This window comes from Oreochromis niloticus, linkage group LG18 (genome assembly GCF_001858045.2).
Source record: "Oreochromis niloticus isolate F11D_XX linkage group LG18, O_niloticus_UMD_NMBU, whole genome shotgun sequence".
Lineage (NCBI taxonomy): Eukaryota > Metazoa > Chordata > Actinopteri > Cichliformes > Cichlidae > Oreochromis > Oreochromis niloticus.
In genome coordinates this window covers 35,163,553-35,186,103 of record NC_031982.2, presented here as the reverse complement: position 1 = coordinate 35,186,103, position 22,551 = coordinate 35,163,553, and the positions used below count along the sequence as shown (strand labels likewise).

General features: G+C 46.5%; 1 protein-coding gene across 3 annotated transcripts in view; it reads right to left on the bottom strand.

Moving 5' to 3' along the window:
- Nucleotides 1–5,216: 5,216 nt before the first annotated feature.
- LOC100696495 (PEX5-related protein) overlaps nucleotides 5,217–22,551 on the bottom strand; it is a 28,440-nt gene continuing 11,105 nt past the window's right edge. The window contains exons 2-13 of one of the 3 annotated variants that reach the window (XM_019347558.2): nucleotides 22,292–22,406; nucleotides 20,844–21,047; nucleotides 19,238–19,358; nucleotides 18,843–18,930; nucleotides 18,265–18,363; nucleotides 16,591–16,710; nucleotides 9,689–9,832; nucleotides 8,491–8,561; nucleotides 8,187–8,399; nucleotides 7,922–8,087; nucleotides 7,674–7,831; nucleotides 5,217–7,582 (exon numbers count right to left, since the gene is read on the bottom strand). In XM_019347558.2, coding sequence (XP_019203103.1) covers nucleotides 7,384–7,582; nucleotides 7,674–7,831; nucleotides 7,922–8,087; nucleotides 8,187–8,399; nucleotides 8,491–8,561; nucleotides 9,689–9,832; nucleotides 16,591–16,710; nucleotides 18,265–18,363; nucleotides 18,843–18,930; nucleotides 19,238–19,358; nucleotides 20,844–21,047; nucleotides 22,292–22,406 — 1,698 coding nt within the window. In that variant the 3' untranslated portion in view covers nucleotides 5,217–7,383. Of the gene's footprint in view, nucleotides 7,583–7,673; nucleotides 7,832–7,921; nucleotides 8,088–8,186; nucleotides 8,400–8,490; nucleotides 8,562–9,688; nucleotides 9,833–16,590; nucleotides 16,711–18,264; nucleotides 18,364–18,842; nucleotides 18,931–19,237; nucleotides 19,359–20,843; nucleotides 21,060–22,291; nucleotides 22,407–22,551 lie in introns of all 3 variants that reach the window. The other 2 variants (XM_019347557.2, XM_019347559.2) reach the window with 2 other exon arrangements.

The window sequence follows — 22,551 nt, the reverse complement described above, 5'->3', positions numbered from 1 at the left end:
GCAAGAGTCCTGACAGGGACTAGAAAGAGAGAGCATATTTCTCCTGTTTTGGCTTCCCTTCATTGGCTTCCTGTTAAATCCAGAATTGAATTCAAAATCCTGCTCCTCACATACAAGGTCTTAAATAATCAGGCCCCATCTTATCTTAATGACCTTGTAGTACCATATCACCCTATTCGAGCACTTCGCTCTCACACTGCAGGCCTACTTGTTGTTCCTAGAGTATTTAAAAGTAGAATGGGAGGCAGAGCCTTCAGTTTTCAGGCCCCTCTTCTGTGGAACCAGCTTCCAGTTTGGATTCAGGAGACAGACACTATCTCTACTTTCAAGATTAGGCTTCAAACTTTCCTTTTTGCTAAAGCATATAGTTAGGGCTGGACCAGGTGACCCTGGATCCTCCCTTAGTTATGCTGCAATAGACGTAGGCTGCCGGGGATTCCCATGATGCATTGAGTTTTTCCTTTCCAGTCACCTTTCTCACTCACTATGTGTTAATAGACCTCTCTGCATCGAATCATATCTGTTATTAATCTCTGTCTCTCTTCCACAGCATGTCTTTATCCTGTCTTCCTTCTCTCACCCCAACCGGTCGTAGCAGATGGCCTCGCCCCTCCCTGAGCCTGGTTCTGCCGGAGGTTTCTTCCTGTTAAAAGGGAGTTTTTCCTTCCCACTGTCGCCAAAGTGCTTGCTCATAGGGGGTCATATGATTGTTGGGTTTTTCTCTGTATTTATTATTGTGCTATCTACTGTACAATATAAAGCGCCTTGAGGCGACTTTTGTTGTGATTTGGCGCTATATAAATAAAATTGAATTGAATTGAATTGAATAGATTCACATAGTCCCTTCCACCAGGTGGCTGCAGATATGTGCTGGCATGACTGCCATATTCCATCCCCTTTCCAAAGGCCTTGCTTTGTTCGATACTTTGCCAAACTGCCTAGAACTTTGCCTTTATCGAGACCCAGGTGGTCAGACATGGCTGTAATGACCGCATAGGCACCGTTGATCTCTTCCCCAGAAAGTATGCCCTTGTCATATTTGGGGTCCAGCATGTATGCTGCTGCATGCACTGGCTTCATGCAGAACTCCCTCCGCTGTTCCAATGACTTGACCACAGCCGTTTCCTCTGCTTTCAGTAGTAGGGAAGTGGGCAGAATTGTCTGGATTTCTTCTTTGAGTTCTGCAAAAAGACACTGGACATCTGACAAGATGGCACCATCCCCCTCTATATTCGCTATTGCTGCTGCAATAGGTTTGAGGATTTTCTGACTGCTAGATACTCTTTCCCAGAACACATCATCCAAGATGACCTTCTTGATGTCACTGTCGATGCCTACAGACTGGGATATGGCCATCTCTTGCAGAGACTCCTTTCCCTCCAGAAGGCTGTCAAACATGATAACAACACCACCCCATCGCGTTATGCTGGGAAGCTTCAGTGTAGTACTCTTGTTCTTTTCCTTTTGCTTTGACAGAAATGTAGCAGAAGTTACTTGTTTGCCTTTAACATATTTCAGAACTTGCTTCGCTCTCTTATTCAGAGTGTCCATTGTTTTTAGTGCCATTATGTCTTTTAGGAGAAGATTTAGTGTATGGGCAGCACAGCCAATAGCAGTTATATGAGGGTAGGTCTCCTCCACATGTGCCCAGGCAACCTTCATGTTGGCTGCGTTGTCAGTGACCAGTGCAAAAACCTTATCTGGTCCAAGGTCATTGATGATCACTTTTAGCTCATCTGCAATATATTGACCTGTGTGTCTGTTTTCCTTTGTGTCTACACTCTTGTAGAACACAGGCTGAGGAGTGGTGATTATGTAGTTAATAATTCCTTGTCCCCTGATATTGGACCATCCATCAGAGATGACTGAAATACAGTCAGCTTGGTCAATGGTCTGTTTCACCTTTGCTTGAACTCGACTGAACTCTTCATCCAGTAGATGAGTAGACAATGCATGTCTGGTTGGGGGAATGTATGCTGGTCGGAGAACATTCAAAAATCTCTTCCAGTACACATTGGATGTCAGCATCAGGGGTGAGCCAGTTGCATAGATTGCACGAGCAAAACACTCATCTGCGTTTTTCTGACTAGTGTCATCCATAAACTCAAAGAATCCTCTGATGCCAGAGGGACCAGGAGCTGATGAGTGGGTATCTGACTCTGATACAGCTGAAACAGATTCATTTTCCCCTTGAGTGGAACTCCTGGCTGCTGCATGTGTTGGGCCTTGAGGAATTTTTTTGCACTTTGCAATGTGCTGCTGCATTTTTGTGGCATTCTTCACGTACGTCTTATCACAATACTTACACATATATACAGATTTCCCTTGTACATTAGCTGGTGTAAAATGTCTCCACACATCAGATAGCGCACGTGGCATTTTTCTGTAAAATAAAACAAGAGCTTGTAAAAATGCTAATGCAATGCAAGAGATCGTAATAATACAATTGCAATATGATAATAAACAGATATAAATAGTAAGGCTAGCTAAACAACTGGAATGATCTTCAAAACAAAACAGCCAAATGAGGAAGCTAGCATCTTCTTTATGTTATACTAGCTATGGCTTATTTAGCATCTAACAGATGCTAGCATTTTATTTTGCATCTTATCAGATTGCTATCTACCAGATTAATACATTTTATGTGATATTCACAATTTAAACATTTAATGAATATATTTTCCCATAACATCATCAAAACTTACCTCACTTGTTAAGTCCACAGGCTCAAATGTGTGGTCCATGTGTACATGTGATGGAGGCATGCACAGTGCCAGTAGGTGGTCTCAATAGCCATGCAGCAAGCATGTGCTCTGTACATGTGATTAAGGAATGGCATGGATATTCAAGTGTATTTGAATTGCATTTGTTTGTTTTTGTCAATATTATGCTAAAATATACTTTGCTCAACTATATTTAAGTTCCCTAAGAAGAGCCAACCTTCAATTTTGAAAATTCCCAGTTTATTCCCATAAATTCTCATGGAACGTTTCCATCTTTGAAAATTCCGGGAATTTTGCAACCCTAATAGAGAGATACATTTCTATACATTCACACACATTCATACTCTGATGGATGCATCAGAGAGCAACTTGGGATTAGTATCTTAGCCAAGGATACTTGACCTGCAGACTGGAGGAGCCAGGGATCAAACCCCCAACCTTCCGATCAGTAGGTGACCTGCTCTACCTCCTGAGCTACAGCCAGCCCGTGAGTCTGAATGAACCTCAGCACCTTATCTCACACCAGCTTCTAATATCTCATCATGTGACTGTGATTAGATGTATTGATCAGTGATAGAATCCATAAATCTGTGGATTATTGCTCAGACATGTGATGTGTTACAGAGCTCCTCACCACCTGGCAGGAAGTCAACCTTCCAGTGAAAAATTAAGAAAATAAAAGCACTGAATGTTCTTTGGCTTCATTTTTTCTTCTCTTTAATGGTCCTGGTGTACTGTCTATGAACACTGTATCACTGCTGAACGCGATTAAATACTCAGCTCACCCGTCACTACAGTTCACTTGCTGGGCCCACGTCCTCATTTTAGGTTTGACAGCATTTTAGTAGGTAAAGGTGAATGCTTTGACATGAATTGAGCTGCGGTTCGGGGAAGGTCTTGAAGGGGACTGGCGACGGCTCCCGGGCCTGGCAGATCCTCGTGTACTAAATAGGAGTGAAGGAGTTAAAGAGTTAAGAACAAGGAAGGAGGGACGGTGGGGCACGTAAACGACAATGAACAGCTTGCAGAACTGGGGGAACCTATATACATGACAGCCGGAAGGAGCGTGTTTGGAGGTGTGGTCCTGCTCCTGAAATTCCGATAGCCTACATAATCTCCAACACATTCAGTCGCCTCCGCCTGTCCACATCAGGCAGCACTCCCAGGGGAGGTGGGAGTGCTGGAAAGAGCAGGTTAGGCCTCAGAGAGCAGGAAAGAGGAGAGGGTGTACCCAGCCTTAAGCAGGTTAAAGGAAGTGTCCTGAGTAAGATTTACCGGTTTAAAGATCAGCCGAGACCGAGATCAGCTGATTCGATCTTGTTTGTGAATGTTTGACTGCTGACCTGGTTTTCTTCAGGTTTACTGACCTGAGACTGAAGTGGTTCACACAGTTTTGTAGCGGGAGTTCAAACAGTGATGAGTCTCTGGTCAGGAATTCGTCCTGGATTTTGGGGTGTTGTTGGGATCAAATAAGCTCAGTCACCAAACCACTCAAAGGCTTTTGTCCTCATCATGGCGCCCTTCTTTTTAACACATTTACGAGTCTAATTATTATCATGGAAAACTGAGCCTCGCAGTTTTTTAAGTGAGAAATGCTTTTGCCTCTTTTTGTGACTTTCGGGTCGTCCGGTCGACAGGAAGCTTGTTGTCCCGAGAGTTTCCTCTCTGTGCTCACGTTGAAGCCAGCAAACACACTTTGATCAGGCCACTTTTGTGGTGTTTTCTCTGTTTTCTTTAATAAAAAAAGTTTAAAACTGCACCAACCCTGAAATGAGTAAAATTAGTAATAATCAGTTATTGATTAGTCCTAATGTTTATCAATGAATGTGTGATTATGGATGGACAGAGCTGATGTTTCTCTGCAGTGCTTCCTGCTGCCACTGCGAGACAGAGGCAGGTGTGTGAGCACCTTCCTCCCGCTGTCAGACCTCCCCCTATAGGCTGTCAGGACCCCTGGATCAGCGCCACCTCCCACTTTAACATGTCGTTGAACACTCAGGTACAGGTGAGTGCTCAGACCCCACCTGTCTGCAGCTTTTTGTTCAGTCACATGATGAGTGTTTAAATACCCGGCTGGTTGGGTCCTGTTCTTCCTCTCTGACTGACTCGCTGCTCCATCTTGTGGTATAAACTGGTATTTTACCCTGCGTTGCTCGTCTTAATGCAGTATGTGCCCCAAAAGTCAAAGGCTCCGGGTCTTCTGTTCATTGTTACACACATTCATTCACACACAACACATTCATTTACAACACGCAGCTTTAAGTTCACACTTTATCTTATTTGTCTGTGCTTCAGACAAGCTCGGCTCAGAGACGTTTCCACTGAGTGAAATCTGACAGGACAAATTTCCTTCAGCTGTTGTTCCTGTGGAAATCTGTGAGGGGGCAGGAAAAGCAGGACAAACCGGGGTGGGGGGGCTCTGTAACATTCCCCTTAATTAAAACAATCACACTAATGTTTCTGCACAACACACTGATTAGACTCCAGATGAGCTGTTTCTGTATCACCTGTTTAATTCTAAATATCATCAGTTTACATGTGATTACTGTCCGTACAGTCATTTACATCAGAAACGTACAGACGTGAAGAAGAGCAGGACTCAGGAGAAGCAGCAGGACGAAGATTCACACTCCTCCTCATAATCGTGTGGATGAAGTTTGTGAATCTTCCCGTTAATCTCTGAAGCAGGAACCTGTGGATGAAAACGCGCTGGCTTTTTGCTTTTCTGGAGCTCTTTGCTTTTGTTACTTGGGCGTCCTCGGCGTCCTTCGAACACATTAAAAGCCTCAGAATGAGAAGCGCTGTGGTTTCCTGTCAGCTGATCTGAAGAAACCGCAGACAGGAAATCGTCCCAAACTAACGACATCACAGGAAGCCTTCGCCGCTCCAGGACTCGGGGAACGCTGCTTTGATTTAGCTTTCGTTTAACCGGATCAGCTGCTGCACGTTTTCTCACACTCACCTGAGAACCAGCAACAGGAAGGAAGGGACAGAGCATGAACAGGACTTTTCAGAATAAAACACAGAAACGGTAACAATAAAACAAAGCTCCCACAGGCAGACACAGGAACAGCAGCAGGTATGACGGGACGATGAGCGCCACCTCCAGGCCAGGCAGGAAACCGCTGCAGTCTTTTTGTGAAAAACTTTGTAACGCACAGAATTGACGCTGCATCAGTGACGCTGCATCAGTGAGACATGTTAGGGTTTAAAATGACTAAATAACACTGTTTTATTGTTTTTTATAAACACAGTGCAAATGTGCTCATAAACATGTTGGCGCTCCGTGTTTGAGGGTTAAAAGCTTCGTCCAGCGCCATGACTGGATTTGAAATATTTAAGGGTAGACGTAGAGCACAGAGGGTTTTGCAGCATGCTTACACTTCAGGGTTAGAGGGATATTCTCTGGGAGAGTCTGAACAGAATGTCCTGAACTAGATATTCGAATCAGCAGTAGGATTAAAATGATCAAGGCTAGGCAGAGGGATGTTTTCCTTTTCTGTCTCTTACAGAGGAAGGAGCAGATACGAGGCGAGGTCGGAGGTAAGCGGACGGGAGGATTCGTAGGGATCCAGCAGACTGCCACGTTGGTTCTGGAAGAAGCTGTACGGCCCGCTGAGGGTCATCCTTTGTGTGAAGACAGACGGCGGTGTCACACAGAGGTCCAGCACTGTAACTAACTGTAATTTCAATTGCCAAAGCAAATTAAATCTTTTTAAACGACAGATATTTCTCCTGAATTCCTTTGGAAAATATTTGAACACGACACATGATCTCAGGTGTGAAGGTGGCCTCTTGGTTTGATTAAAATAAATGCTGCTGCAGTACCAGCTGTTCCCTGCAGGAGGCGACACACAGAGGCGAGTTTCTGCCTTTTTGCGGCAGAGGTGGAAACTTTTTTGCAGCCTGGTTCTTTGCTAACAGACCCCTGCTGCTGTTTTATGGCTTTAAAGGGTTAAAAGTAACAAGGTGAAGAAACATGGGAGGGAAAAGCCTTAAAGTGGGCGTGTTCTGCTTCTCCTCACTCCTGCAGCTCCGTGGTTTGGATTACTCGTTAGGAAAGGACCTGGTGCTAAGCTTCATGTCCACGGACACTGTGAGTTTTTAAAACCTGAGCTGAAAGACGTGCTGCAAGTGAACGGTGCCGATAGAAAAGCTACAGAGGTGAGAACGACCGCTGAAGAGATTCTGGGGTTTGGACATAACAGGGTGTCCAGCAGGGGGCGACTCCGGTGTCCAACTATATACAAGTCCATGAGAAAATGAGCGCAGGGAAGTCTTTCCTGATGATTCGCTGGTTTCATGTCTGATTCAATAAAAAACAAAGTTTATTTTCTAAATTCTGGTCCCATTAACACAAAGCAAGAGACCGAGCGCAGAGGGGCAGAGTGGGCGGAGCCAGGTGACAGAACGATGAGGAGAGAAAAATCAGCAGCAGGTGACAAAGAGGAAGAGGAGGAGCTGAATTCAATCTTTTTGTTAAAGGTGATAAGATGATCGACCTGATCGTGTTCAGACCTGCAGACGGCGCTGAGACTGCAGAGCTACAAACAGGAAGCTAAAGGGCTGCGCCGTTCCCTCGCTGTCTGGTTTCAACTTGGGCATCCAACTGAGCTCCCGTGACTCTGGGAGCAAGGCTCCGCCCTCCCAGGACTCGCCGTCAGACGTCGCTCATGTCAAAGGCCCTCATTAGCAGGTCTAGGTCGCCCATGTTGGCGGCCTGGAACAGCTCGGGGCGATCCATCATTGAGATGGCGATCCGCAAGGCGGCCCAGATGTTAGCCGACATCTGCTGCTGGCTGCAACGCTGACTCCGCCTTTGCTGGTTCAGCGCCATGAGGAAGTTACTGACCGCCTCCCTGCAGGACCAGGACCAGGACCGGGGTTATACAACTACATCGCTGCAGTAAGACTGCTCTGTGTGAGGTCAGAGGTCAGTGCCAGGGTTACCTGTGCGCTCCCAGGTTGATGCAGCTTATTCCCAGGTTGTACCTCGAGCGGATGAATCCGGGCTGCAGCTCCAGAGCTCTGGTGTACGCCTCCACCGCCTCCTCGCTGCGGTTTCCGTTGGCGAGTGTGGCTCCCAGACGGTTCCACAGCAGGTAGTCCTGCAGAGAGAAACCCAGAGTCTGACATCATCATGACATTATCACTGCGCGTATGAAAGGACCGCCACCATGTTGATGTGTGTGTGTTACCTGCGGCCTGACAGACAGTGCTGCACTGAAAGCTTCCACCGCCTTGTCGAAGTCTGAGCTCAGGTTGAAGAGGACTCCCAGCCCGGTCTGCAGGTCGGGATCCACACAGTCCAGATTCAGCAGAGCCGCCTCCTGGAAGAGGAGCAGCACGTTCTGCAGCTCACACCTGCACACACACACACACACACACACATACACACAGCTTGGTTCATCCAATCACAGAGGATTTGGAGCTTTAGAAGAACCTGCTGACTGAACTTCATACCTGGTATGTGTGGAGGTGTGGTGGCCCCTGCGCGGCATGGCCGGGGAGCCCCGTAGTGGACTCCTGCTGTCCTGGACCAGGTGTTTATATCGCGGGTTGTGACAGATCCAGCGGCGCAGCACGTCACCGGCCTCTCGCTGCATGCTGCTGTTGGTGAAGCTGACGGCGAGCGCCATGAGGGCCGGCAGGTTGTTGGGGCGGAGCTCCAGGCACCTGCAACAGGTAAAGCAGGTTAGCTACAGCTAACAGTTAGCATGTCAGGGTTAAATATAAAGCAGAGCTCTCCAGCATGAAGGCGACTGACCTCTGCAGCGACACGATGGCGGCCTGCTCGTTCTCATTCTCAGCCTGAGTCATCCCCAGAAGCTGCCACGCCTGAAAACACGTGAAGAAAAAGAGAAACGAGAGAACTCACTGATTCTGATTTATTGGCGATCATGGCTCAAGAGTTAGGAGTTCGCCTTGTAATCGGAAGGTTGCTGGTTTTATTATTATTATTGTATAATGCCTTGGTGCCACTGGATTTTAACATGTCTGACACCCATACTGTAAGACAAATGGTGGGGGTCTATTTAGGAAGTTGGGGGAAGCAGACAACTCAACAGGAAGGAATCTTTTGTCTCTTCGAGGACTCTGGGAGGTAGCAAGGGAGTGTGAACCTTAAGGTGTGAAACAGCTGTACTGCCTTTTGTTCCTGGAGAAGGTATTTAACTGAGAGCCATGCTAGGCTCAGTGAGACTCTGCTGACCTGCCCCGTGGTCATGCAGGCTCTCCACAAGCTTGGTTTTCTGTTCTGTGTGTTTTGATTAAAGAATGTTAGCTACCGCTCACCGCTCATCTGCAGGCTTTATTTAATGGAAAACTTCCACAACAATAACTTTCATCTCAACTCCAACCGGTTCTGCCGGAGGTTTCTTCCTGTTAAAAGGGAGTTTTTCCTTCCCACTGTTGCCAAAGCGCTGGCTCATAGGGGGTGGTCTGATTCTTGGGGTTTCTCTGGATTAATTAATAAAGAGCCTTGAGCAGACTGTTGTTAGGATTTGGCTCTACCTAAACAAAAGTGAATTTAATTGGATGTGTGAAATTATCTGGATAAATCTGAGATCCTCTGTGACATCAGAAGATGGCACACTGAGGCCATAAAGGCATGGACGCGGTCAGCAACAACACTGTGGAGTTTCAACGATCCTCGGTTTGACCTTCATCGTGTCTACGCGACTGCTCTCTCAGGTCCGAATAAAACAAGCCATGATCAGCTGTTGACTCTGAGAGCACAGGATGAGACTCCCATCATCACATCTGCATGCAGACGTAACCAGCTAGTGCTAACAGAAGGTTTATTTCCTGATTCCAGGACACATAAGAACAAGCTTTCTTACCGGCTGGCTGATAATTCCAGGTTTTCCTGGACAAACAGACATGCCTGAAACATCATTCATGGATGGATTGCTGTTGCAGACCGGACGCACTGAAATGATTAACAGCTGGGCGCGTCGGGTCACCTCTGAGTCCTGCGGGTCCTGCAGGATGGCGGCCTCCAGCAGCAGCACGGCAGTGTTCAGGTCTCCCTCCCGAGCTTTCTCCTGAGCCTCGGCGAAGGCGTTGGGCCAGTCTCTGTACGGGTTGTTGGTGTTGAAATAGTAACCCTGCAGCGCGCGCACACACACAGACACACACACACACACACACACACACACACACACACACACAGAGACACACACACACACACACACACACAGTGTCACAGTGAACTCTGCGGTGACGTTTTAACAGTGATTTATGAATAATTACTAATAAACATTTCTGTAATACTTCAAGGGCTCCACCCTTTCCTGCCTCCGCCTCTCTGTGTGTTAACGTGTGCGCTGACATTTCACCTTCCTGCCCATCTTTTTATTGAAAACATTTTCCCAGCATGCACTGGGGCAGTCATTAATAATGTCAGATTACTGCTGCGCTGGATGTTTGACAGCTTTAATCTGCAGCTTTAATCTGCAGCTGGCTTCAGATCAGCTGTGGGCGCCTCGGTAATCCCGCTCTAATCCCTCCTCTTCTCAGGTGTTACATCATGGCGGCATGGAGGTGACGCTGACACGCTATCAAACATCTGCTCACACACGTGAACATGGCGCAGACGTCTGCTGCCTTTTCGCTCGTCTCCCCTCAGGTCACCGCCGGTGTCACAGACTCGATGTGCGGCGTTAGCATCGCGCCGCAGCGCTAACTGCTCAAAGTAAAACTGGAGGAATCTGAAATGTGCAGTCGTCACGCGCATGTCTGCATTATTCACTGAGCTGCTGTGGAGACGCTGACAGCTCAAGCTCATTCGTCTCGAACATTCCCATTGGTTTGTGTGAATCCAACTTTCACTCAGTGCTTTCTGGAATTCTGGGATTTTTCCCTGTTTTTCGATCGTCTGTGTGTGTATACCACGTTTACATATCTTTGTGGGGACCGTAATTTGGCATGTTACAATACCTGTGGGGACCAACAGCCCTTATGGGGACTGTTAAGAGATTTCTTAGGATTTTGGGATTTTTATTATGTTATGCTTAAAGGTACGTTTCATTATCTAAATGTGTTTGCTTTTTTCAGTATTCAGCTTAAACTCTGCAACTCTGTGCAGACTCCTAAATGGGGAAGTTACACAGGAAGCCTGCAGTTCTATTTTCTCTCTTCCTGTATGTGCTCTCTGAATAAAGTCTCTTCCTTTTTACTGCAGCGGTGCGAGTCTCCCTGAGTCTCGACCGTGTACACGTAAACCTGTCTGAGCCTTTTTATTCCGACCTGGGTTGCAATACAGGAAAACTCCTGACATTTCTTGGTCCTTCGAGCCGGATGGGACACAGCACTTTTGTGTGACCCCACAGGAAAGCCTCATCGAGTCCTGCCGTCGTGAGAAGCCTGCGCTGAAGTCTGTCGACAGCTCCTCTCTAGGTAGAGGATATAAAGTCCAGAGACGTAACGTTCGGGTTCTGGCCGGCGTTCTTATAAGTGGTCCACGGCGGTGGGGGTCGATGAGGTAGACCTGAGAGACCAGCAGCAACCAGGTGAATATTAACACTCAGACACCTCGCGTAAAACGTCTAGGCTCGCCCAGAGGGGCTGGTAGCGTTCCTAAAAGTAAACGCTCGCCTGAAAAAGGGGCTAGAAGCTATTTTAGGGGGATTTCTAAATGTAAACGCTCGCCTGAAAAAGGGGCTAGAAGCTATTTTAGATAAACCTGGTCCGTAAGACGTAGTATGCGTTGAAAAGGTATTGTTGTTGTTTTATTTTTGTTGGTGGAATAAGTTGAATTTACAGCACAATAAGGAGGCTGAACCATTCCACTGTTTTGTTTGCTGTTGGCCACCCAAGTACTGGTGAAAAGAGAGAAACAGGTCGTGTTTCATCACGTAAAGATGACACCGCTTTCAAGAATAGCTTGAAAGTAGAAGGCCGTGTCAACTACCTCTCTCGATTCTCGTGCCAGAGAAGGTGCCGCAGTTGTGTAGTTGTAAAGTGTTAAAATTAAAAGGATTAAAATGGGTAACTCACTGCTGACGAGCAGTGGATAGAAAAGAAATGTCCAGGAGCTGGACAAATTAGTGCATATAGATGGAGAAATCCAAAGAAAACCTAAATGTCCCACGTGGGAGGGAAAATGCATTGACTAAATTATAAGAAACCCTCCAAGCAGAAATAAATACTGAAAAGGAAGCTAAAAAGAAAACAAAGCATACACAAGAGTTGTAATATTTTAAAGCATGGAAAGTGGAATGAAGTGGAATAAACAAAAGGTTAAATTAAGGTTAACTTAAATTAAAGCAGAGCTTATCTGTGATAAGCATGATAATAGGAGATAATAGGAAGGTTAACAACCTGTAAACTGGTATTAACAATGAAACATAGTTGGCATGATGACCGTGCCTAGAATGAATAGAATGCATGAAACCAGATAATTCACAAAAAAGATATATCAAATAAAAAAGAGAGATGCATAAGGTAAATTACGGCTGCGTCATTGTTCAGCCAAGGAAAATGTCTCCAGCTTGGGAAGGTGTGAAGCTGCAGATTCACACAGACCCGTGATGGATACATAATAAAATATAAAATAATAAACTATTGTATATTAGTAGTAAAGTAGTGTATTGTGATATACTATTGCTGTTATAAAAAAGGAAAAACAATACAATGATAACATTAATAATGACATACTATTAATAAGAAGGGGCACCTCAGTCAGTTATGATGTGAGGTGGAAGATTGTTGAAAGTAGTCTGATTCAAGCTTAAGGTTTGCTCAAACTCAGTACAATGATATATGAGATGAAGAAAATAAGGAACTAACTACACTAATCAGGTGCATAGAGACACTTGACCTGCTTGTAAACCTGTCATCTTAGATGAGACTTTGTTGAGATGAAGAGCAAACCTATACTAACAACTAATGAGCCAAACCCTGTATACAACAGCTAAAGCTACAGGTTTGAGAAGCTGAATTAAATATGTGGACACTACCAAGCTAATGAGGAGCGGTGACGCGCATGGAGATGCTGGTTTTGCTCACTACAATTGTATAAATAGAGTTTGAATTCAGTACTGTGGATGTACAGTGAGTGACCTCTATATATCTTGAAAAGCATATCTGAAATACTCGTATGGAAGCATATTTTGAGTGATTGGGTGTGATCTGCACAAAAATAATAAAGAAAAAAGAAAGTATATCACTACAAAGGTTCATAGTGGAGTGAGTGAACGAGTGGAAGTGTGTGTGATGATTCCTGATGTCTGAAAGAGCTCAATTTAATAGTGTGTGTGAAATAAAGGTGTATCGTTTTTAGATCAAGATTTAGTAGAATTAAAGAGGTTTTATAGACTATGAATACGAAGAGAAACAAAAGAGTTCGATTAGTCTGCAGAAACAGGAAATTTGTGTGCCTGTGGTGTGTCAAGACAGCTCACAGAGAGAAACAGAACTCTATGAATAGACTCTATGAATAGAATGAATAGACAACACATACTCAAATTGTTATATGTGAAATTATTTCTGGAAAGGGTCAGAAGAGATAATTTGAACCTAGAACTCAGTGATATGATGCGTGAATTAAACCTTATGGCAATAAACACTTGCAATGAAGAAAGCAGCTTACACTTAATTAATATGAACGCAAAGCCTTATGCCATAGGCAATTTGTTTTGTTTTTGTTTGTTTGTTTTGTAAGTTTGGAAAACAAATTTGTGATCATACTTGTGGATCACAGTGACATATAATGATTAGGCACATGATTTAACAATGACGAGTTTTAGAGCTGTGAGCTATGAGCTATAAGCAATGCAAAGTTTTTCCTAACTTAAAAGTTTGAAATATGTAAGATGTATGAATTCTTTGAGAAATAGGAATTGCCTAAAATGCCTTAAGTCAAAATGTAGTGCTGCATCTACACAGCAGATAGAGTTGTAGAAGCGAAACCGTTGACATCCTCACACACGCAGGCCAAGATATAAATATATACACTATATAGTTAGCAATATACAATATATAGTTAGCATTTTGTAAATGTGCTGCACACCAGAAAGGCTGCTCAGAGGTCATTAAAGGCAATAACTTTGCAGATCAAGCAGCAAAAGCAGCAGCACAACAAACTATAGACACATTAATGTCTGACTCCTCAATGCAAATACCACTTGATGTGCTTATAAACGAACAGAAAGCCGCACCAACTAGAGAACAAAAGAGGTGGTTAAAATGTGGAGCACAGCTAGAAAGTGGTTTGATGACTCGTAATAGCAAACCAAAGTCCCTACACAAATCAGCAGCATTATTGTCAACAGGAGGGGGGTAGGAGTGGTAGATAAAATTTCGGAAATTTGTCGGAACATGCATGATTTGCCAAAAACATAATGCACATAATGCACACCACCTCATCCTTTTCATACAATCCACATGAGTTTTATTGAGCTAAATGAAAGCCAAGGCTCAGAATACGCTCTGGAGATCATAGACGTGATCTCAAAATAAAATAGAAATCTATCCAGTAAAAAAGCAGACGCCATCTCAGTAGCAAAATGTTTGTGCAACCATTTTATTTCAATATATGGCATCCCCACTCTGATAAGATCAGACAATGGGACACATTTTGTTAATGAAGTAATCAGTAAGGTCTCTGAAGCACTAGGAAATAAAACAGAGACTGAGAAAATGCATGGAAGAAACAGGGAGACCATGGCCTGAGTGTATAGGCCTGGTAAAAATGTGGATGAGACTGACACAAAGTTCTCAGAAACTCACAACTTGAAATTACTTGAAAATAAAGAGATTGTTCTAAACAACTCTCCAGTATCTTGCAGGTTGAAACCAGGTGATTGGATCCTGATCAAAGTACTCCAAAGGAAAAACTGGAGTTCACCAAGGTGGGAAGGTCCTTATCAAGTGCTACTCACCACACCTACTGCCTGCAAAATAGCAGAAAGACCGTCCTGGATCCATCAAAGCCACTGCAAAAAAGTGAGTGACGACCTAGACGTTTAGACGCCGACACCCCTAACTCCTGTATGGTGATCTATTGGTGGAGGGAGGGCTGATCGGGTATACCCCGCCTTCTTCTTCTTGCCAGTAGTCTACTCATCAGAGGTCACAGGTGTGTCTGGTCATCATGAAGACACTCGTCCTCCTAGTGGCTAATGTTGCACTCCTGGTGAGTTTATTAACACTCACCCGAAAGAAAGAAGATGAACAACGCATGGTATCGATGCATACATGACAGCACACCCAGAAAGGACTGCTATGTTTGCTCCTATATGCCCCCAACGACACAATACGCCACCTTGTATGCGGAGGGAATGGACATAATTCAAGCAAAGTGTGCCGCAAGCTACGCCAGCCGTGGGTATCAATTCCAGGGAATCGTGGTCAACCATGAGGAACCTCTCCAGATAGGATGAAATGGCACATGTGACGAATGGTTCTGGGTTGACCTGAAAGTGAAGCACAGACGTAAGGCTAAATCATTCCCAGTCTTTCTTGGAAACAATGGGAATTTGAGCCACAGCCTATGCTACCGCCAAGAGAACGGATCCATGCCAATGGGAAACACCACCAACTGCAAAGCAGTACAGACACACGCTCCTGGAGGGCCCGTGAAGAGCAGCAACATCTCAAATGGCACCTTCTGGGTGCAAGGGATGGCCTGGGATATCCTTCCTGGGAACTGGACAGGTCAGTGCGCTCCCATTTTCATATCTGACCACACTTTCAAGATAACCATGGACGCCACGTCAACTTCAACGTCAACAACAAGGAAAAGACGAAGCACCCCAGACCTCAAGCAGCATGATTCCATATGGGGTTCCGATGTCCCAGAGGAATTTAAACTTTGGACTGAAAGACAAAAGGTTCTGAATGCTTCATGTAAATTCAACGACGAACGGGATCAAGAGATTGATGCTCTGTGCATTGCAGTAATGCAACACAGGGTAGCGTTGGACATGATTCTCGCTGAGAAAGGAGAATTCTCTTTAACAACACATGTTGCACATACATTCCAGATAATATGCACTCACCGAACATGACTGATGCTCTGAAAACACTCAGACAACTTCGGGATGCACAACAACGAGACTATGCCGCAAACACAGAAGACTGGCTTACGTGGCTTTTAAGCGGCTCTTGGAAGTCCCTGCTGATTAAAGGACTTGTTTTTGTTGGTGTTATAATACTGTTATTCTGCTTCAATTCATGCTTACATCACCCTGTCACAGAATGATGAAGATGACAATGAGACAGACACTTGGATATACCATATAAAACATATAAAATAAAAATGTTTACCAGTGGCCATAGACTGATACAATAAGCTATGAACTGTACATATACATATGTACAACAGGAGGGAATGTTAAGAGATTTTTTAGGATTTTGGGATTTTTATTATGTTATGCTTAAAAGTACGTTTCATTATCTAAATGTGTTTGCTCTTTCAGTATTCAGCTTAAACTCTGCAACTCTGTGCAGACTCCTAAATGGGGAAGTTACACAGGAAGCCTGCAGTTCTATTTTCTCTCTTCCTGTATGTGCTCTCTGAATAAAGTCTCTTCCTTTTTACTGCAGCGGTGCGAGTCTCCCTGAGTCTCACCCGTGTACACGTAAACCTGTCTGAGCCTTTTTATTCCGACCTGGGTTGCAATACAGGAAAACTCCTGACAGGGACGAAATGTCTGTCCCCACGAGTTTGAAGACATTTTTGTGGGTCAAAATGTGGTTTTAGTGTCAGGGTTACAGTTAGGTTATGGTTAGGCTCTGGGTTAGGGTAAGCAGCTAGGGAAAGCATCATGTCAATGAGATGTCCTCACTAAGATATGAAAACACGACTGTGTGTGTGTGTGTGTGTGTGCTGTTTCTATCTGGAGGCTTGTTCTGAGCTCACCTTCTCTGCAGGTGAGACGGTGGGCGGGATCGGCCGCTGGTCCTCGGAGTCCTCCAGCCAGTTCCTCCGAGCGAGCTCCTCCCACTCCGCCTGCATCTTGTCCCAGAACTCTGTGTCCGACTGTCAGACAGGAAGCAGACAGACAGACGCTGAAAGGTAAACGACTCAGACCGCCACGGCGTACCCACGCCCGGCTCACACAGAGCACAGACTTTCTCCTCGCCCACCTCAGTTCTCTTTTAGGCTTTTGAAGCAGCTGACTCCTTTCAATATGGAGGAGCAGCAGGAGCTCTACTCCGACAGCCGGGCCACCTGCAGAGGACGCTCCTCTCTGCCGCTCGTATCTGTGACCTCACAGTTTGTGACGGCAGGAATGCAGATGGAGCAGTAAACCCACAGGTACTCGGTCGGTTTGCCTCACCTTGTATGTGAGGAGCAGGATTTTGGATTCTGGATTTAACAGGAAGCCAATGAAGGGAAGCCAAAACAGGAGAAATCTGCTCTCTCTTTCTAGTCTCTTGCTGCAGCATTTTGGATCAGCTGAAGGCTTTTCAGGGAGTTTTTAGTACTTCCTGATGATAATGAATTACAGTAGTCCAGCCTGGAAGTAATAAATGCATGAACTAGTTTTTCACTCAGACATGAGGACTCGCAGCCGAGCGGGTACCTGGTGTGTGCTGTAATCCTGTGTGTTGTTTCCTGCACTCTGCAGCATGGCAGGGAACAGTAATGTGTGCAGGGCAGCGGTGTGATTTATGCATAGGTCAAAGGTCAGAGTTTAAATGTGCGTTGTTTAATCCTGGAACTTCAGCTCACCTCGAGACTGAAAGAGCGAACAGAGCTGCCTGATTTCAAAAACCACGAGTGTGATAGCGTAACGAGACAAAAACACAGAAACAAACGGAACTAAAAGCTGATTCTCCGCAGGCCTGGCGTTCCAGCAGCGCCGTATAAATACTGGATGAGGACGGCATCTATCATTAAACACTCGTCTGCCATGAATATGAAAGCGGCACGTCTGTTTATTGGACGGGAGCATCTCGAGCCGCTGTGAACATCAGTGCTGTCAGAGCCAATCAGCTTCAGAGTGGAGGCAGCGCAGCAGGCAGAGCATCCTGCAGGAGGACACCGGCAAAGGCTGCTCTCAGGACGGGCGAAGAAGAGTCACGCCTTCACCTTCACGTGCAGGTTTTCACCACGTTACCTGCACTCAGCTGCACGCTGACAGTCTGTCAGACTCTGCGTCAGCAACATCAATAATAATAAAACAATAAATCATCATCATCCTCATGCTTGACCTCGAGTGAAACACAACTCTGAAACGCTGATGAAGCTGCAGGTGAGTCGCAGAGAGCTCACAGCAAAACTGATCTGAGAACACCTGCGGACGCTCAGGTGACAGGAAGTACACGCCATCTATTTCTGAGCATCAGCTGACTCTGTGCTGCAAGACAAGACGAGGAGAGTTTCCTCCTGTCAGTATGTCACAGAGGAGCACGCAGGAGGAGACGCTGAGCCAGGAGACAGAAGGGCGAGGAGACGCTGAGCGAGGAAACGTCGAGCGGGGAGACGCTGAGTGAGAGACAGGAGAGCGAGGATGCGAGGCTCGGCTAGAGGAGCGTTCATTGATGACGTCAGTGTGACAAGGACGCCCGTGTGTCAGCGTGTTCTTACCTCCACAGCAGCTTTCGCCCGGACAAACTCGTCCTCTAGAGACTCGTTCCTGACCAGCAGAGAGCGAGTCCGTCTGCGCTGCCGGGACGCCCCGCAGTCCTGAAAGCACACACGTACACACACAAATGCGCACACACACACACGCACACACACAAACGCGCGCACACACACACAAACGCGCACACACACACACACACACACACACACACACACACACACACACACACACACACACAGAGGTCAGCCAGCAGCAGGTCAGTGTGAAGGAAAACAAACTAAGTGACTGGAACAAGGTCACAGCTGCATCTGAAACTCCTCAGCTAACCTCCAGCGGTCTGCACTCCTTTCTCCCAGGCTCCCTGAACTACACACTGTCACTACAGATGGCAGACACATCTGGGCCTGATCTCAGTCACTTCTGGCACTCACCCCTCAGTCAAAGCGCTCGCTAACGTCGTGTAGGCTGCCGTGGTTCAAAGGTCACGATGAGGTGAGCGTGAGGCTGAGCTGCAGCAGCCAAACTCACCGTGAGTACTGCAGTATTTGCAGTAGTATTTGCAGCGTGAGCAGTGGCTGACCTGTGTTGAAGAAATGAAGTCAAGGTCGTCGAAGCTGTGAATGTTGAAGCTGTTCTTGGTCAGCGGGTCGGTTTTAAACTCTGCAGACCTGAAGGAGAACAGCACAGCGTTAAAGGGAACCTGCTGTTCCTAATTTTTTGTCAGTGTCTTCAGCTGAGCCAAAAGCTCCACCTCCACCTTTCTACTCTTGGACCTGTATGATGTCAGAGAGTACAGATACCCTTTTATGGTGATCCCAAGTATAGAAACTCAGATGTTCTGTTTGTGCAGGAAGCTGGTTCAAAATGGGCGGAGCTAAAACTGTGAGTTTCAGACAGAGGACGAGCCCAGTGTGAGGTCATTCTGAGCCAGGGGTCATGCAGAGCTAAAGAGACGAGCTGAGCCCGCTACGTTACCACAGCAGTTCACTGGACGAGTGATGGGAGGTGCATCTCTTCTCGTATCTCCTCCTGCGCCCGCTGTCCTCCACGTCCAGTTTCACCTCCTCCCATTTCTCTAGAGGAGACGACAGGCTGACTGCAAACACAACATACCCGATTATTATTACTGGTGTGTGTGTTTATTAGTGATATCATATCAAATTTCTTTGTATAGCACATTTAAAGACCAAAGTGCTTTCCAGTAAAACAATGATACAGATAAAATCACAATATAAAATATAAATTACAGATATAAAATAATTACATAAAATAAATGCAGAGCCAGATGAAAATCACACTAATTAGCCTTGAAAGTTAAACAAGTACGTTTTCAGACGTGATTTATAAGATTGAATAGAATCTGATGCGCGAATGTCAAGAGGAAGATTAATCCATAATTTGGACGATGGCAAAGGCACGGTCTCCTCCGGTCTTCAGCCGAGACCTAGGTTGCACTAAGAGCAGTTGGCCCGATGATCTTAGTGCTCTCTTAGGGCTACACAGACAGAGGAGATCCGCTAAGAAGGTGAGACGAGTACGCTTCAGCCAGCAAAAACACAAAATGGGAAGTGCAGCTGGGTGTTGAGGTAAACAGGAAGTGGGACACTCATCACAGTAAAAGCTGCGATTAAAGATGCTGTTCCTCACGACTCGGTGAGTTTAAAGCTTTTAATGAAATGAAGCAGTGAAAACCAAAGTGATGAAGGTCTGAATGTATTTATAGAGGGCTTTATAGCAGACGTGGGGCAGCACAGAGGCACACTTTTAGTTAATTTATTCGTTAATGACAAATTAAAACCGAAAAACTCTCAGAAACAGGTTCAGGCTCCACAGATGAACCCGGGAGCTGTGGGTACCTGTGGACCCCTGAAGACAAAGAAAGGCTCGTGCTGTAAGCTAGCTTTGAGGTCTGACAGGTCCAGCGTGACGAGACGGTGTTCAGTCCTCAGGAGGCTGTGAGCAGCAGCTCGCACATGCTGGAACAATCCGCATCATGTTCGGGCTTAATCACGCCGATGAATTTATGATGAGGCGTGTAAAAGTCAAACGTGACACTTTCTCATCTTTCACAGCTCCGCCTCCTCCTCCTGCTCTCAGGCTGACCTGCAGGTTTGAGCGTCTCTGAGCCAGATGTTGCTGCAGCTGTGTATGACAGCGTGCACTTTCAGTAATAAATCTGACTACATGTTGTAATCGGCTTTTCTCCCGCGGCGTCTCTAGAAGACACACAAACGTAGCAGAGTCATCCATAAAAATGGGACGTGACCTCTCTCTCCTCTACACAGGGATCAAACTGATTGAAACCGTCTTTGGTCATGTGACTGTGTTAAAGCACTTTAGCAAAGACGAGTCGGTCAAACTTCCTCCACGAAGGCTGAAGGAGGCGCGGTCGGTCTGCTGCCTCACTTGCTGACCAAGGTGAGCGGATCACCTGAGAACTAAACACAGACCCTGCTCGCTGCCCTCGTCTTGCCTTTTAAATCCACGAACACAGAGACTCAGCCGCTCATCTCCTCACTGTCATGTGATAAAACCTGATGATGATGATGATGACGGGTTCAGGGTGCTCTCTGAGACTCACCTGAGTCTAGGGAGATCCTCTCAGGTGTTCTGGGACTAGCGGGCAGGTGTTCCACCTGCACCTGGATCAGCTCCGTCTCCTCGGGTTTGACTCGACGGCGTGGACTCTTCGAGCTGCCCTTCCTCCTCAGAGGGCTCCTCCTCCGCTCCTTGTTGCTCCCCCCGCTTCTCTCCCCCAGCTCGCTGAGGTCCACCAGATCCAGAGCTGTGGACAGAACTACAGACAGTGGGACAGGTGGACTCGTTACCCCAACAGGTAACAGTTCAGTGTGTCTGTGAGAGCGGTCGGCTACTAGTCTGACTTCAGTCAGCCAGAACATCCCGACCTTCACTCTGGGATCGGTGTGAATAACAGATAATAACAATATTTAACTTAGTGAGTTAAAGTCAGAAGATAAGTGCTCTGTCTTGACTCTGAGTACTCTGAGTACTTAAAGTACTCTCTGAGTACTCTGAGAACTCAAAGTACTCTGAGTACTCACAGCATCAAAGAGTTTCGAGGTTATTTAATTTATTGCCTGGGCTCAGCTTCGGAGGCCGACGAGCTCGGTTAGCGCCACCGCTGCTCCTCCCACACCTGACAGGGCGCCTCCTACACGCACGACTAGCTGGGACTGAGACGCTCCGGCCGACCTGCAGCGTTCGTTCATCACGGCGTCCTCACAGGCAAGCTGGAGGAGGTGGCAGTGAGGAGGCGTCCGTGTCCACCCACCCTCATCAGTGAGTATAACCAGGCAGCCGATCGCCTTCAGCGGGGTTGGAGGTGTCAGAGGAGGGTTACAGCAGCGCTCAGACGTGTTCTTGTCACCGCGCTCATAGACTAATAAAGTTTGAATTGATCCATGATCAATAACAGAACGCGTGACTCTGTGACCTCTGAGCGTCTCCCTGCAGCCCGGAGCCCAGCCTCGGATCGGATAGAATTTCAGCCACGCCTCCTCCTCCTCCTCCCCCTCCTCCTCCTGACACGTCGACAGTTTTTATGTAAATGCAGAAAGAAGCAGCACAGCAGCCTGAGTTTAATGAGCGTGAGGAGGAGGACAGAGCAGACAGGAGGACAGAGGAGGTCAGAGGTGCTAATTAATGGCCGGTGTACCTGCTGAGTCGCAGGTGACAGATGGTTCACAGAGGAGGAAGGAGGACGGCCAAGGGCGGAAAGTTAGAGGAGGACATGAAAAGAGAGGAGAACAAAGAGATTTGGGAGAGCAGAAAGAACGAGGGGAGGTTAGAGGGGGAGGAGGAGGAGGTTTCTTCTCACAGCTCAGTCACGTTTAGGAAATGAAGTAAAACAGAAATGGAAATGGATCAATAATGTTTCCCCTCGTTTCTCCTGCACGAGGACTGAAAAAAAACACCTCACACTGAGCAGGAGGAGGAGGAGCCCCGCTGAGCTGTGGAAGACGAGGGGAGGGGAAGGATGGGAGGAGGTGATAATTAGCGGGAGTCTACCTGCTGTGTTGGAGGTGAGCGGTCGGGCGGAGGGGGTGTCGCTCCGGCTCTCCGACAGGAAGTCATCGATGGAGGGGCTCAGTAGGGGCCGGCTCTCCTGCTGCTCCCCGACCAGCTGGAGGACAGAAACAGTGGGTTAGACCAGACCGCCGAGGAGACGCAATCACACAATAACCCCCCCACCCCAAGGGACTTCATACTGTTAGTCAAAGACTCCACAATAATGCAGACAAACCCAACAATCAGATGACCTCCTATGA